The 15142-nt window shown below is 33.8% G+C and overlaps 1 protein-coding gene across 6 annotated transcripts in view; it reads right to left on the minus strand.

Moving 5' to 3' along the window:
- The window catches only part of Klhl13 (kelch like family member 13), a 128694-nt gene that overhangs the window by 31721 nt on the left and 81831 nt on the right, over positions 1–15142 (minus strand). For all 6 annotated transcript variants that reach the window (XM_034485507.2, XM_034485502.2, XM_034485503.2 and 3 more), the window contains one exon: positions 4742–4880. In XM_034485507.2, coding sequence (XP_034341398.1) covers positions 4742–4880 — 139 coding nt within the window. The remainder of the gene's footprint in view (positions 1–4741; positions 4881–15142) is intronic.

Consider the following 15142-nt stretch of genomic DNA (forward strand, 5'->3'; position numbering starts at 1 on the left):
ATAGAAAAAGGTTCCCTCTTAGTGCTTGGTCTTAAAAATCTGTTTGTGGGGACATACTTTTAAAAAATAATATTTTCTTAATTCTTTGAGAATTTCATACAATGTATTTTAATACATTCCCTCTCCAAAGTCGTCCCACAGCCACACCTCTCTAAGTATCCTTGGCTACTTCTCCTTCTCCTCCTCTGCTTCTTCCTCTTCTTCCTCCTTCTCCTTCTCCTCCCTTCCTCCCCCTCCTTCTCCCTCTTCCTCCCTTCCTCCTTTAACTCATCAATTTGAATTTGCATAGCCCACATGTGAGGCCTGCCCTAGAGTGTGCCTCATTTACTCATGGGTCACACTATTAAAAAAAGGAAAATTTTTGGTTTTTTTTCTAAAGAAAACAAAGCGCTTTCTGAAGCTATCAAATGCCAATAGCCCCTCAGCTAGGATGACACTTTGTACTGATCCTGGTCTCCCTGCAAGCTAGGATATTGACTGTCTTGTGTTCGCTCTGGTCTTGGACATGCTGTCAGAATTACTGTAAGTTCAAACGTGCATTTCTCCTATTGAGTCTGGAAATCACTATTTGTTCATAGTCATGCACCACTTCTGCTTCTGGCTCTTAAACTCTTGATGATTCTTGAAACTTTGTGGGAGGGGTGTGACACAGATTTCCCATTTAGGTGGAAAAATTTCTTTTATTCCGTTTTTATATGCACACTGACCAGTTGTTGGTCTCTCTGAAAGCTACTGAAAGAGGTAGCTTTTCTGGTAAGATTTGCACTAATCTGTGGGTATAGCAATAGGTCATTAGGAGTTGTTTTAATACTATGTCATTTTAGCAGAAAAATAGAAGTATATTCTCTTCTATGGACCAAGACTCATATAGCCAGAGGATATTGGCTCCAATAAAAGTTTCAAGAATGAGTTCTGTCTCCTGGAGTAGGTCTTATATCCAAGAAAACATTAGTACTCTTAACTACTATTATAGCAGTATCTTGCTAGGAAAGTCATTACTGTACCTCACAGACATTACAACTGAGTAACACTGAGGATTGTTATTCTCCTTCAGTAGATTGCATTGCATCTTCTAGTCAGCAGGGGTGAAGCTTGCAGGTCTGTACTTGCTTTAAATTCCCATGTTTTATGACTCAATTTGTGGTGTTTTCACCAATTGGATCTTGCAATCAAGTTCTGGATGCTAATCAAGAACAAAGGCAATAGCCTACAATGCTTACGGGTCTTTGGGGTATCACTAGCACCAAACTCAAAAAGAATAACCAGGTCCTGATATGAGTGTTTTTATTTGCTAGCACATGGTGTCTAGTTGGAGTATTGTCCCCCAGTTATACGATAATGACACTTAAATCATTGTTGTGTATGTATTGTGTATATATTTTAGGATGCTTCTACTGTAGTATGTTTCCATATGGCTTTTCAAAAGGCTTCTAGTATTTGTTTTCCTTCCCTAGATTCCCTCCTCCACTTTGACCTCCCATACACCATCCCACTTAATCCTTCTTATTTCAGTATTCCTCTTTGCCTTCTATATCACTATATTCTTTCTGCTTTTCCTGGAAAGATTCCTACCTTCCATATAGCACTATACTATTTATCTAACTTCTGTGAGTATTGCAATTAAATACACCTATGTAAAGACTCATAACTAACATCTACATATAAGAGAAAATGTGGTGTGGTGTTTGCCTATCTGGGTCTGGATTATATCACACAGGATGACTGTTTCCAGTTCCATGCATTTATTTATCAGTGTGTGTCACAGTTTTATTTTGTATAACAGTTCAATTCCACTGTACAAATGCATATTTCCTGCCTGTTATGAATAGAGCATCAATGAACATGGATGAGCAAGCATTTCTACAGTAAGATGTACAATCCTTTGTGTGTCCAAGAGTGGTATAGCTAGATTGTATGCTAGATTGATTTTCAGCTTTTTGAGAAACATCTACGCTGATTTCCAGAGTGACTGTACCAGTCTGTAATCCCACCAGCAGTGAATAAGTGTTCCCTCCTCCCGTACATCCTCATCAGCATTTGCAGTCATTTGTTTTATTGATTTTGGCCATTATGACAGGATTAAGATGGAATCTCAAAGTAGTTTTAATTTGTATTTTCCTCATGGCTTAGGATGCTGAACATTTTTAAATGTTTCTCAGACATTTGTATTTATCTACATTTATTTTGTTTAGGGGGCTGAGATAGAAGGACTGCCTCAGTTCAAGGACAGCTTAGACTACACAGCGAGCTTCAGGCCATCCAGGGCTGGGCTATAGAACAAGATCTTGTTTTAAAATAAATAAACAAAAAAGTAGAATATATATTATTTGTGCACTGAATTGAAAGATTATATGACTAAATGGCAAAAAAAAACTTAATGGGAAAACATTTAGGCTATTTTTAATGTTCCTCTGCTGTAACAATGACTTATAGTCCATCTCTCTATCATCTTATCTATTTATCCATAGAGAAAAGATTCCATTTTTCTTGGCAGAGGAAGAGTCTTGTTTCTATACAGTGGTGCTACTATACATTTGACCCGCAGTGTATTCTGTGAGTTTCTTATCTAAAAATTCAATAACTGAGGATGAACTGTATAGTAAAGTCTACCCTAGGATGTTTGCTGAACATATTTCAGAACATTCATTCATGTCATCTGTCCCTAAACAATTCAATACAGCACCTATTTACATAGAGTTTAAAGTGTATAAGTCAATAGTCTAGAGATTATTTTAAATATACAGAGGATATACTCAGGTTATAGGGAAACACTATGATATTTCATGTAATGAACTTGAGAAGATATTGGTCCCTGTGGTGAGTCCTGGAAATAACTTCCTGTGGGTACTGGGAGAACACTGTATATTCTTTGGGTTAAAGCACCACCTGGGAAGTTGCCAGAAATAGGAATTACTAGGTCATACCCAAGACTTTTGATTCAGTATCTCTAGGTTGAGAGTCAGTGCTCAGTGTTTTAACAAGTCCTTCTGATGATCCTAACATGCACTAAAATTTGGAAGCCATAGCTATAAAATATAGTAGTCATCACTACTAAGTTTAACACATTAAAATTAGCAGGGATGCAATGAGTGGCCTAAAAACACAAATATGAATGAGTATGTATCCATAATTAGCATTGTACAGATACATCTGGGCCTTTCCCTGTTGTTTTACATGGTTCTTTAGTACAAAGACACATTGTTTTCTCTTATGTTCTTGATATCTTCTTAACCTCCTAGTTTTTACATGGGCCAAAAAACCCAACATTTATACTATGTATATAGTATCAAGGTACCAAAAGACTGAACCATCTTCCTCTCTGACCCTCAAATTTTTGTTGAGGACATCCAAAGGACAACACATTTTAAAACTTACCTCCTAGATTTTAAAGATTGGAAAGAAAAGGTAATATAGAAATACCTTGCTCAGGACTTACATTTTAGAGATAAAAACTTGATTCTAGAGACATTACACTAAACAGGTATCAGGCAATAAGTATAAGCATCATATTTCATTATATTATAACTACTTCAGGGTAGTTGTTCTTGATCAAATATATTCATAAAATCTACCTAGTAAGATTTAATCTTAAGATACATTTAGAAAGATATATATATATATATATATATATATGTTTTATATAGATATATATATAATTTATTATAAGTATTATTTAAAATGATATATATTCTTACCTAGCAAAAAAGACGGGCAGATTGTAGTTCTATCTGGAAGGTATCAAGGACTCTACTATTCTCTTTTTTTTTTTTTTTGGTTTTTTCGAGACAGGGTTTCTCTATATAGCCTTGGCTGTCCTGGAACTCACTTGGTAGACCAGGCTGGCCTCGAACTCAGAAATCCGCCTGTCTCTGCCTCCCAAGTGCTGGGATTAAAGGCGTGCGCCACCACAGCCCGGCAGGACTCTACTATTCTCTAACTCACCAATCACCACAGAGGTCAGTAAGGTCACTTGGAATGTCAATGTTCATCCAAAATAGTTCCAAATCTCTATGGCTTCTATTTCTTTTCTTTTCTGCCTGCTCCTTTCATGTTAGTTATTAACTCTTATACCTACCAATGGGATTACATGCAGTAGTCTCCATCCCTACTCCTATACCTACTATGACCAATGAAAACTGAGATATCAAATAAATGTGATACTTAGGACTATGACAACGATAACTGCAGGAGAGAGAAGAAAACAAGAATATTTAGAATAGGAAATTTGTGATTTTTACTTTGGCTTATACAATAGAGATTAATAGAGATTAGAGAATCAATGTTGGCAAACATGATATTCTTTAGAGAGGAAGGAGAAGTGAGAGGAAATTATGTAAAAATAGTGTGTGTGTGTATGTGTGTGTTTGAGTATGAATGAAATTTTAACAATTAAATTTAAAAAAGAATTGGACATACTAGCAAGACACACTTTATACAAATAAAACAGAAACTGAACTGTAGCAATTATTTTAAACTTGAGAAAATATTATTTATTTCAAATCAAGATCTCTACATTGGTGGGGTTTTATTTGCTTTTCTAAATAATAGATTCTATTTCTGAGAATTTCTATGTAAACAAGAGATGAGCTGACAACAGAAAATTCTTATGTTCCTCCTCTTCTCATCCCCATACATTTACAGCCTTCCAAATTTCTGATATCCTGCACCCCAAAACAACAACAACCCAAAACGGAAGGTTCTGTATCTGTACAAAGCCTGCCAAAAGAGTAGTCAGCGTTACCTGTAACACCACGGAACTGTGGCTGTTGCTGGTAAAGATCCGTGTGCTTCCTGCCTTGCAAGAGTGCAAATGGGAAGAGAGACCCATTTCACTTCCAAGGCACAGTTTCAAGTGCTGGTCTTCCTCTTCCACGAGTGATCTGAAATGTTTTAAATCAAAAGAAAGGGAAAAATTAAAATGGACAGAATTCACAATAGTGAAACCATTTAGAAAAATTGTCAGCTGACATTCTAACTATGGAATATGCTGATACAATGAGGTCTCTTTCCCTGTATTCTAATCTCAGACCAATCCATAGCAGAGAAAAATTACACATACTTAAGAGGCTTTCAAAGGACAGAAATCAGAGAGAAGAACTGAGGAAATAACTAAAAGACTTTTAAGCTGCAGTTGCAAAGAACTTTTAGGGTGACAGAGTTTACTTTTATGTAGTTTACTATTTGGATAGCAATATCATCAAATTGTGTACGTCATGGTTAGGTTTACTTTCAAGTACCCAATTTTAAGGAGACAAATCTAGCAAATGATTTATATTCTGTATCAAGTACTTGCCAAGAATTTTACACCCATGAACTCTTTTACTTCAACATAACCTAAGGCAAAAATGTCCTATTATTAGCCCGTCTTTTTTCTTATTTTAGTTATTCTGCATAAATATCCAACTTCATCTAGGTCTGTGCACCCAAAAGAGTGCCTCAAAGGTCAGAAGAAGAAGTCAGATCCCCTAGAACTGGAGATCTAGATGGTCGTGAGGTACCATGTGGGTGCTGAGAACTGAATCTGGGTCCTCTGCAAGAAAAAGAAGTGCTCTTAACCACTGAGCTATCTCTCTAGTCCCCATCTCCTTTTTTTTTTCTTAAGGAAAGCAAAAAAAGTGTTAAAAAAATTTACCCAGGTTATTCAAGTAATTGAATCAAGATTTTGATTTAAATCTAGCATTATTCTAATTCCTATCCATCCACACTAATAAAAGTTAAAAAAGAAATCACTGCAATATATTACTACAGTACTTCATGTGGCTGCTATTAGTACTAGTTCTAGTCAAATGTAACAAAATAAATTTTTTGTTAATAAACTCTAAGAAAATAAACTCATAAAATACAAACTTTAGCTCTCTTTTCTCAATTTGAGTCTATTTATAGAAATAACTATATTCTACTTACATTTCCATTGTTTCAAAGAAATGGATAACATAAGTGTAAGACATCCATATATACTATTTAATATAATCTATGTTTAATATAATACATACTGTATAATATAATGTAATGCAATGTAATATAATATAATATAATATAATATAATATAATATATAAGGGCCATAGAAAGGATTGTAAAATGTATAGTTACTTAATTACCAGAAACTATAGTGAAACCTTTGATAGTTAAAGGGATTTCCTAAGGTTATACGAAAAAATGACCACCCTGAAATGACCTGTCACTATTTCTTACAAGAAGCCTTTTGTATCATAACTTCTAGATAGCTAGCATGGTTTCTAGATCATGTGCCTAAGAACAAGGAGACCTTGGCTCTGACTTGGTTTCATTTGTATATTCATGATAGATACTAAGTAGATACTAAGAAAAGAAAAAATATTAATTTGAATTTTCTACTTATCTATATAGCTTCCAGAATTTTAAATTATTTGATTTCTTAACTGGACCTTCCAATATCAAAGATTTTATCCTTTTCCTATAATATCTATAATCTGAGCTGCTCAGTTTTAATTAGAAAGACTTGTAATACTATAGCTACTTTATACACAAAGATGTTGCATTTTGAATAATGACACTGATCAAGTGCTTTTAAATCCTGTTATAATTAGTAGAAATTCTTGCCTTAAGGGTCACATCAATTCTTCTTAATGACATTAGAGCCATAATATAACGAAAATGAATTAATAATATATAACTATGTTTTATTAATCTCTCAGTGATATTTAATAGAGAAGAGTTCAAGTAAGATTTTGATAAGCATAAAAGAAAATGAACATGGCTTTCCATTAAAGTTGCAGAAATAGCTTTAAAAAGAATGATTATATATATTAAACTTACATAGCATACAAAATACTAATATATATGTTTGAACAAGGAACTGAAATTTATAGAATCAATTGGGAAAGTCAGAAATAGATGGTAAGGCATGTCTCTACCCAGAAAATACCTATCCATCTAAAAGTATTTTAATAGCAAATTCAAACAGACTGTGCTATTAATTTCTATATTCTTTACACACAGCCTGGCATGAGAGGCTTAATTTATGCCCTGTAACTGAATATGGAATCTCATTTCTGTGAATCATTCCAAAGACATTTCTTTATCACGCAGTGTTTAAATGACCATCAATTATTGTTTTTCAACAAGGACAAGGGTAAAGCTGGAGCTGCTCTATCCTTATGACATATCCTAGAAGTAGCTTCTTTGAATAAACTATAGATAACAACTTGTTTGTCAGTTGTCCCTTGCTCTCAAAACTGAGAATGCTTCTATGAAAATACAACCTTTTGTGGCAGTGGGAGATAACTAGCTTTCTAATTAATTACTTCAAATGCTGAAGCAGCCCTCATACTTGACTTCTGGAATACTGAGGAGACTGACTCTTTAACATTCAAAACACTTCCTATTATTTCTGCACCAGTAACAGTACATGTCATGTCAACCTTCTTAGGAGACCAAGTTTATTGACTGCAAGGAAGAGCATTGTTCTTCAACACTTGAAGGAAGTAATATCTTTCTCTTTTTGTAAAGCCCGGGCCACAATTATATCATGTTACATTAAGGGAATGCTTATCAAACAAAAATTTTTGTCTTTAAGAAAAACATTTTTCGAGTCATTTAGTTAAAACAATATACATGTCAATGGTTCCTAAAAGGTAGAGGAAAGGACAGAATTGTGCTGCCAACTCCTGCCCCTTGCCATGCACATATCCCTTGACAATGGCTGTGGACATTTTTACTGTAGAAATTGAGGGAGGGGTAGGCAATTACTGTCATCCCTTGGGATGCTGCTCGAGAATACTATAGTACACAGGACAGTTCTGTATGTCAAAGATATTCTAGCAAAAAGGTCAATGTTGATAAGGTTGTGAAACCCTGCTATAGAGGGGTTGACTTCCACGTGAAGTGAGTAATTTCATGTTTTAAATATTTCCCAATCTTTGGCTTGACTCCACAAAGTAATGTTAGCAGTACAAAAACACAGTGAGGATTATTAATTACCACTACATCTTCTAAGCCATCTAACAGAATACTTCAGATCTCCTCATTCCTAATATTTTGGAAACTCAAGTGTTTACAACAGATCAGTAGATAATAGCTCTGAGGTTTATAAAATAATTATATAGAAAAGTTTTTTTTTTATTTCATGTAGGAATAACAATTTCTTAATTCTACTTAAAACAACTGTTAACTGCATTTATTTTCACATAATAAATTACAATCTTGCAAATCTTAAGCAAACTCTGTGATTATATAAATACTCAATGGTTATTTAGAGGAGATGATGTCTTTATCAGTTTTTCTAAAACTTAAAACTTTCTGCTACATTAGTGTCTACATATGGCTGCCAAAATAATCCTGTACACTGAACACATTTTATTTTCAAAACAACCAACCAGCTAACCCAAAATGAATCTTTCATAAAAATCTTTTCATAAAATGTGCACGAACCAGCCAAAGGTGTAATAATAATCACTGGTTTTTGAAGATGATTAGTTTAAAGGTAGAGGCATCTTGATTCATTTTACTATAACAAATGCAAACATGAAAACACTGAACACACAGTAGTGTATTTACTTATACTGTTGTTTGAGGAAAAATAAAGAAGTCTAAGCAATTGGTTTTTGTTAACAAGGCAAAGCCAACATTGTAATCATATCTCACATTTCCATATTTCACAAAAACCTCAAGGAAAACTAATGTAAATGAATACAAACTCACAATTCATATAGAGATATGTATAAATAGTTAACAAATAAAAATGTTCAATTTCTTCACTATCCCTGAGCATGCAAATCAATACAAAGTGTCTATCTGTAAACCTATAAATGATCAAAGCATAGACCACAAGACATACTTTCAAAATTACTCATGCACACATGCATGAAATCCCTGGGGTCTATGTGGAGCTGTTCATCCAAATGGATACTTGACAAAACGACTTCTAAAAATTACTAGATCAGTCTTTTTTCTTTCTTTCTTTTATGATAATAGAGGATTATACATTGAATCTATGTCCTAGGAGACTGCCATGATAGGAGTGCTTTGTGAATCTTGTTAAAACATTTCCAATACAGAACAGTGATGGGTAAGTTCATTTCAAGATTCTAGGAAGAACTGAATATTCTTATAAATTACTATGCCAATCACATTGGTTGGTATGCTTCACTGTGTGTGTGTGTGTGTGGGGGGGCACATCTAATTTGCATTGAGTCCAAACTCAAAAACTCCTTCTAAACAGTCCTAGATCTGCATCTACATCTAAAAGACTAAGTTTCCTAAAACCTGCTATTGTGTTGGAAATTGAGGTATTATCTTGATAAGTTATAAAATGTACATTTCATTTTCTTGGCTTCTATCACTTCAATCTACAAATACATCTTAAATATAAAAGCCAGAGAAAGTGACATTTCACTGTCAAAGAAAAGGGGAACAGTTTAGTACTTTTTGAAATTATTATCATGAGAATATATTAAAACCACATGAGTTTTCCTAGTAGGGAAGTTTTGTATGCCAACTTATACATTGGCAGATTAACTTTTAGCTTACACCAAATAAAGAACAGCACGGTGACCTTGCAAGGAAATAGTCTGCCTTAAACACTCCTGCGTTACTTGGATTTCGTCAGAGAAAACATGAATCAGAATAAAATGTAAACTACATGAACAACAGCTTTATTGTTTCCCTCCATTCAGTTACTGGTTAATTTCACAGTGTGACTTTTAGCTTACTATCATTTCCTTATACATATTAAATCTAACATATACTGTAATAACACAGCTCAGTATAACAAAACACTAATGTCTCCTGTTACTATTTAAAGTATAACACAAATATTTTTAAGTTCCAAGATTAATAATATTATCCTAACCAAATGTTCCTGCCAGTGGGTGAGCACAGAGGAACAGCAATACTAACAAGACAACAAGTGAGAGACAGCCATAGAGGGTTTGGCAGTACCATAAAGCAGGCCAGTTAATCAAGTCAATGACTCATCCTTTCCACAACCCAGTCCCCAGGAAAAGAAAAGTTAGATTTCAAACTCACAGTTTTAAAAGAAAATCAAGAAAGGGGTTTTCTTCAAAGAAGCACTGTCCCTCCATTTGTTTGCTCTGAAGTAGAGAAGTGTGTGCTAGCAGCAGCATTTGCTAAATGAAACATTTCTTGTGATAAAGTTGCATGGCAGGTGGAGGAAAAATTGTTGCCACCTGTTCTCATACTCATTTGAATTTGAGTGCTAAATCTGTCAAGGTATTTCCTGCCACCCTTGAGAAATGAATCAAAAACTTAAGATGATAGAAACTATTTCCCATTAGTTTTCAGATAGATTTAAGGTATGAATTAAATGTTAAAGATGTTAATAGATTTTGTATTCTCTTCTATCCATCCCAAACCAAATCTGAGTGGTAAATCAGACATGTTTGCATATTCATACTCATTCATCTTATCTCTCCCCATTATGAAAAATTAGGAAACTACAAAATAAAACTCAGGAACAAAATTTCCAATTTCTGAAGTTAACACTTGTAAAAAAAAAAGGCAGTCTATATAACATAAAAAATACATTCTAAAATCAGTTTAACAAATGAAAAGTATCTGCAATACTTTAAGTATTGAACTATATGTTTACCCACAAAATTCACAGTACATGAGGAAATTACAAATACCATGGTGGCCTATATTAGTAAGGCATAAATTAAGTGCTGGCTAAGAAAAGTATAGATAACATATCTCCTTAATAAGGTTAGGTTTGAAAAGAATCAGAAAAACAAAGCATTGGAAGTTATTTGTAATTTTATAAAATATATGTTAAGTCTATTTTCATTGAACAGAAATGGCTATACTAATAGAAACATTTATCATAAACAATATTTTTTTATTTTAATCAATAGCTGCTGTTTTTAACATTTTATTTCTGTTGTGATAATACAAGCATCCAAAAAAAAATTAATCAGGTGATAAGAATATGTTAAAATGGCATTTCAAAGTGAAAAAAAACTATTTTGCACATTTCTCAGATGCACATATCTACCATATTCAAAATAGAATTACATGATTAAGTAGCTGATGTTCATAATAACATAGGAATAAGATCATCCACTCAGCACCTGCTGTGTACTAGGCACTGTGCCAGGCACATTCTCATATGGTACTTAATCCTCATGACAATCTTACTTTCAAGACTGGGAACTAAAGCCCGGGAAGTTTAATGCCTTACATACATATCATAACTATGAATCCAAACCCATGTCTAAACCTAGAGCCAACATTGTTTCCATTACATGAGGGCTAAAAGCTAAAAATAGCAGAGACTGTACAATGATTCATATTTAAAAGCTTATTTTATAAATACGAGAAAATACCAAAAAAATATATTCTGTTGGAGGCAAGTAATTTTCTGATTTATTTAATTGCATCCCAAATCCCCCGCTTCGAGTATGGGAAAGGATGATGGTGAGGCAATAATTAACAGGTACAAGGTCCAGATGGTTCAGTGTGATGACTTCTAATCATCTATAATGTAGGATAACTATAGTTGACAAGAATTAAGTGAAGACTTAAAAGTAGCTATTAGCAATGATTAATAGTCTCTACACAAAGAAATAACAAATGTACAGGGGTAGACAGATATACCAATTTTATTGTTCTGATTATTATACATTATATGTGTGTATAGAAATATCACAGTGAAACCTGGGAATATGTATAATTATTAATATGCTATTTACAAAATTAAAAATAAAACATTTTTAAAGCAATGTAAGCCTGTATCCTTAACTAGTTGGGATGCTGAAACAGGAGGACCTCTTGAGCCTATGATTTAGCCTGGGCAGCACACCAAAACCTTGTCCCTGCCCCACAAAATCTGATAATAAATAGGGCTACAGATAGCTTAGTAGTAAACAGTATTTGCTGCTCTTTCAGACAACCAGAGTTTGTTTCCCAGCACCTACATGGAGCAGTTCAATACTGTCTATAACTCCAGCTCCAGGGAATCCAACAAATTTTCCTGGCCTCGAAGAAAAGAACTAGCAGAAACATGGGGCATGTGTGTGCACAATCATGCCATGTACACACACAGAGGCACTAATTTATAAGTAAGAAAATAGATAAGTCTTTAAAAAATTAGTAAATATTTAAAAATTAAAAGTACCCATTTTTATCATTCTAGTTTCATTAAAAAATACTAATGGTAAAATTATGTACTCGTATGGGAAGAAGGAGTAGTACTTCTTCAATCATAATTCAGATCAAATTTAGGAAGGATTTTAGATTACTGATACCAGCATTTAAAAGGACAGATTTTGAATTCCAATGCTGACTATCATGATCACAAAAATAGCAGTATGACACAGATGAGAGAATTGGGCTAGACAAATGGAATGACAAATGATACTCCATTAGATAACTGTAACAGGATGAAAGTTAATTATCCGAACCAAAAAGCATTTGCACTGAATATTTCAATCCTGTCCTTGAACAACTCTAAAATTAATGATTTTGCTTTCACCCTACCATATTTTAAGACTCTGTTCTGCTCTCCTCATTTAATACACTGGTACTAATTAAGTTACATCAAGTTTCACATACCTTGACAAAATTTTATTCTACTTAAGAAGCTTGGTTTATATATTATTTTTATCTTAACAGTTTTGATAATATTTTGGTGACAAACAGATGAGCATATAGGTAGCTAGTGGGTGAATAGGTAGAAGAAAAGATGGATGGATGAATGGGTAAGTGGGTGGATGAATTGTAGATGATAAAGAACAAACAGAATCCACTATATATTCAGAAGTAGAAATAAAACAGTAAGTGAAGAAATGAATTAATGAATGTTCATTCCATTCCTGGTATATAGAAAATATCTCATTCAAAGAGTCCTCTGCCTTTAGACAGCACAAAACATGACAGATTGCACATGGAGGTTGTGGTGGTTTGAATAAGAATGGCCCCCATAAACTCATATATTTGAATACTTGTGGAGTAACATTAGGAATTATAGCCAGGTTTGGGAAATATGGCCTTGTTGAAAAAAAGTATGTCCCTGGGGTAAGCTCTGAGGTTTCAAATGTTCAAACCAGGCCAAGTGTCTCTCTCTTCCTGCTGTCTCTGGATCTGGATGTAGAACTCTCAGCTACCTCTCCAGCACCATGTCTACTTGTATGCCACCATGCTTCCTGCAGGATGAAAACAGACTAACTCTCTAGACCTATAAGCCAGTCCCAGTTAAAAGAGTTAAAAGAGTTCTTGTGGTCTGGATATCTCTTTACAGCAATAGAAAAACTAATTAAGAAAGGGGTATTGGTGATAAGTAGATTGCAATATGTAGCAGTCAGTTGAGAGAAATAGCAAACACTCTAATCACTGTCAGTTAAATAGTGAAGACAGAATCTGTCCTCTAGTAACACACAAACCTTTAGCCATTAATCAATCAGACCTGGCTAAAGAGAAGCCTCAGTATACCTACAGTAGTGAGTTTAGCTTCTCTTCCTTCAAGCCCCAATAAAGAAATTGGATTAGACTCTCCAGCTCCTTCAATATCAAGCCAATTTGCTTTAAAACCATTTTTTTCTTACAGGGTATTGTTCAACTCTAGTGACATATTTAAATAAGGAATCCATACTATGAACAAACTGGGTTTCAAATGCCTAGAATTCTACTTTATTAAATATTCAAACACTTAAGTTATACAAATTTAATATTTATTTAGAAGGCAGATCCCATAACCCAAAAGCAAATTAGCAATCACCAAGACAGATCTACTGGAGAAAAGGAGAAGCATTAGTCCAGTGGGGGGAGGGAGTGAAAAGCCCAACCACTTTCTAGATTTTCCAGTTATATTCAACTTATGTTTATTATTTTATTATTTATGTTTATCAGTGTTTTGCCTCCATGTTGTAAAGTAGTAATAAAATACCACCTTAATTTGAGATAATGAAACAGAATCCTTCTTTTTTCCTTTCTATACAGAACATTAAAGTATTTCATATGCAAATTATAACTTATGACAATCAGAGTAGGTAAGAAGCAGATAGAAAGAAATGAGTCACAAGGAAGTGAGAATATTAATGAGGTGTGAAAAGTTTGCCCACTAATGAGAATATGGTACCTACCACCTTTACTATATCTTCATGGGCCATTCCTTAGATATAACAGTTTTAAATCTTCAAAATATGATCTTTTCACATGCGTGCAGTATATTCTACATAAAAATGAATTTGACTACTTGTGTCTTAATGGTCCTTAATGATGAAAACCTAGTCAATCAGAACAAATTTCAGAAATCTCAAATATATCCTGTTATGCATCCAAACGAGCCATGGATAAAATATTTCAGATTCTAAAAGGCAACTCACATCACCAGAACATTTTTGCCACCTTCATACACTACATTTATGATGACCATTTCATGTGCATTATGCTTTAACATTTTTATAGATACTGATCTTATATCTCAGAAAACTATCTTCTTGTTCAAAGGTATTTGGTTAAGCACTAGAGGCTAAATGAAAAATCACCCCTACATTCTTGGCTCCAAGATAACTGGGCCTAGCCCACCTTAACTAACTGAACCTCCAATTAATTCACAATATTCTTGATTAGAGAATAAATAAAACTTATAAATTAACAGATGTTTTGTTTTATGTTGCTTTTATTATGCCTTTTGTCTACTTTTAACCAAGTAGTATGGAAAAACAATCATATTTAAATATATTTAGGAAATAATTCACTTAGTTTATAAACTCTAGTATTCCCGACTAGTTATTCACATCACATGTTCAAGGAAATGAGAGAAAGAAGGTGGCAGAAGATGAGTTAACTACAAAAGAGATATAAAGAAGCCTTATGAAAACTTACTATTTTTTTTAAATATATGTGTGTTTTGTCTCCCTAGATATCTATATGGCACGGGCATGTCAAATGGCTGTGGAGGCCAAAAGTGACCATTACAGATGATTGTGGGCCACAATGTGGGTGCTACTAATTAAACCTCTGTCTTCTGGATGAGTAGCTAGTGTGTCTTAAATAAAACCTACTGGTTTTTAAATATGTATAATGATGTTTATATATTTATTTATATTTAAAAAGGCTTACTCAGAAGTACACTTCAGGAGTGGATAATGTTCCTAGATAGCATGAGTGATTAAATAAAAATCTTATTGCCAAAAACAGTTTTCT

The sequence above is a fragment of the Arvicanthis niloticus genome, chromosome X (genome assembly GCF_011762505.2).
Source record: "Arvicanthis niloticus isolate mArvNil1 chromosome X, mArvNil1.pat.X, whole genome shotgun sequence".
In the NCBI taxonomy this organism is placed as follows: domain Eukaryota; kingdom Metazoa; phylum Chordata; class Mammalia; order Rodentia; family Muridae; genus Arvicanthis; species Arvicanthis niloticus.